This window comes from Astatotilapia calliptera, unplaced genomic scaffold, assembly GCF_900246225.1.
Source record: "Astatotilapia calliptera unplaced genomic scaffold, fAstCal1.2 U_scaffold_136, whole genome shotgun sequence".
NCBI lineage: Eukaryota > Metazoa > Chordata > Actinopteri > Cichliformes > Cichlidae > Astatotilapia > Astatotilapia calliptera.
Window position 1 is genome coordinate 47714 of NW_020535659.1, and position 2211 is coordinate 49924.

A 2211-nucleotide genomic window follows, 5' to 3' on the forward strand; every position below is an offset into this window, starting at 1 on the left:
GTTTGGATCCAGTGTGATTTCATGTGAATATTTTAAGAATCCAGCTCTGGTCTTTGGCTCTGCTGGTGACAGTAAAACATCCTCTTCAGTGACTGTCAGTGAGATGTTTGTCCATTCCTCTCTCAGGATGTCCTGTAGTTTATCTCTGGTCTCTGACACAGCTGCTGTCACATCCTCAAAGTAGCTCAGAGGACGAATATTGATGCTGGATGAGTGTGTAGACTCACGTGTAGACTTTTTTCAACAAAGTAACTGTATTCTCAATATCATCTTTTTAAACAGTAACTGTAACAGAATACAGTTACTCATATTCTGTATTTTAAATACGTGACGGTGTTACATGTATTCCGTTACTCCCCAACACTGTCAAAAAGTCCACTGCTTTCTCACCTAAGCATCTCCATTCCTCCACAGATGTGTCATGCCAAAAAGACAAAGCAGAACCCTCTGTCATGCTGCTTACACAGAGATTATATTAGAGATTACACCTCAGGAAAAAAAAAAAACACTCAAAAGATTTTGAATAAAATCTTTATTTGAACCATAATTCAATTCGATTTTGATTTATAGAGCGCCAAAATAACAACAACAATCACAACTGCAAGGTAGACCCTGCAATAATACTTTAAGAACACATAATAAATAAAATTACTAAACAATGAACCAACAGGCCACGAGCATGCAGAATGTTAACCTTCATGAAATGTAAGACCAGAGTTTGCCTGATACAATTATAGGAATGAGGGGGAAAGGCCTAATAAATAATGGTGAGAGTTCTTCACTATTCTGCACAGAAAATACTGACTTTAAAATGGATCATCTTTTCATTCAAGCATTGCAGCGATTAATTTCTGCTCAGTGTGAGCTCACACACAGCTGTCCCACACTTTGAAAGTCTGAAAGTTTAACGTGTGTGAATTCTCATGTGCTTCTTTAAGCTGGTCCTCTGAATGAATATTTTCCCACAAATGTTGCAACCATGCGGTTTGTCACCTGTGTGAATTCGTACATGACGGGCCATATCCGATTTCTGACTGAATCTTTTCCCACATGTGCTACAAGGATACGGTTTCTCGCCTGTGTGAAATCTCATGTGTTTTATCACTCCCGAGATGTCAGAAAATCTTTTTCCACAGATACTACAACAACGTGGCTTCTCACCTGTGTGAATTCTTATATGTGTCTCAATGATGATTTCTCAGTAAACTGTTTTCCACAAGTACTACAGGAATACGGCTTCTCACCGGTGTGAACTCTTATATGAGTTTTCAATGTTGAGTTCAGACGGAATTCTCTCCCACAAGTGCCACATGAATACGGCTTCTCGCCTGTGTGTGTTCTTACATGACGTTCCAAATCTGATTTGTGAATGAATTTTTTCCCACAGGTGATACAAGCATATGGCCTCTCACCAGTGTGAAGTCTTGTGTGGGTTTTCAATGTTGAGTTCAGACTGAAACTCTTCCCACATGTACTGCAAGAATATGGTTTCTCCCCTGTGTGAATTCGCAGATGTGTCGTCAGGTGGTTTTTTTTGCGAAAAGTTTTTCCACAGGTGTCACACTTTAAAGACTTTTTTATTATGTCAGTTTTACTTTGACTCCCTGACACAGCAGTGTTGTCTGCTCTCTTATTGTAACTTCTCTTTCTGTAATGTCTCCTCTCCTTTAGCTCTGGCATTTTAGTAGATATTGAGTCCACATGCTGGCTTTCTTCCTGATCCCGGCTCTCTTCTTCAGGTGAGTTGTGAAAAAGGAGTTGCTTACTGTTTGGTTCTGGTTCCCTGTGGTCACTTTCCTCATAAGTCGGAGTCACCATGAATGAAGTATCAGCCTCCTGCTTCAGTCCAAGCTGCTCTCCCTCCTGCCTGCTGCACACTTCTCCTGTTCCTCTTTAATCTGTGGAAGCTCTGGGTCCTCCTGGCCCCAGACTGTAGTTCCTCTCCTGATTAAAGACCTGCTGGGTTGTGAGAACCTCCTCGGTCCTTAAAGCACATGCTGCTGGTGGAGGTCTGGAGAGACAATAGGAATAAAAGAAAAGACAACATATGTGAAATATAAATTACCGTCAATGTAGACAGCAACAGATATGGATTTTGAGGATTTATCACAGTTAATTGTTGTATTATCAGACACAGACTGGATGTAATTTCCAACTTGTGACCTCATCAGCTTCAGACTGCTATCAGAACCTGGACTCAGACTTATGGCA

The 2211-nt window shown here is 40.8% G+C and overlaps 1 protein-coding gene across 1 annotated transcript; it reads right to left on the reverse strand.

Annotated features, from left to right (window-relative positions):
* Positions 1-609: 609 nt before the first annotated feature.
* LOC113017492 (gastrula zinc finger protein XlCGF49.1-like) lies at positions 610-1680 on the reverse strand. Its single transcript, XM_026160645.1, is given in 2 exon segments — positions 610-1191; positions 1194-1680. Coding segments are annotated over 2 exon segments (774 nt in total). The 3' UTR covers positions 610-904.
* Positions 1681-2211: the final 531 nt, after the last annotated feature.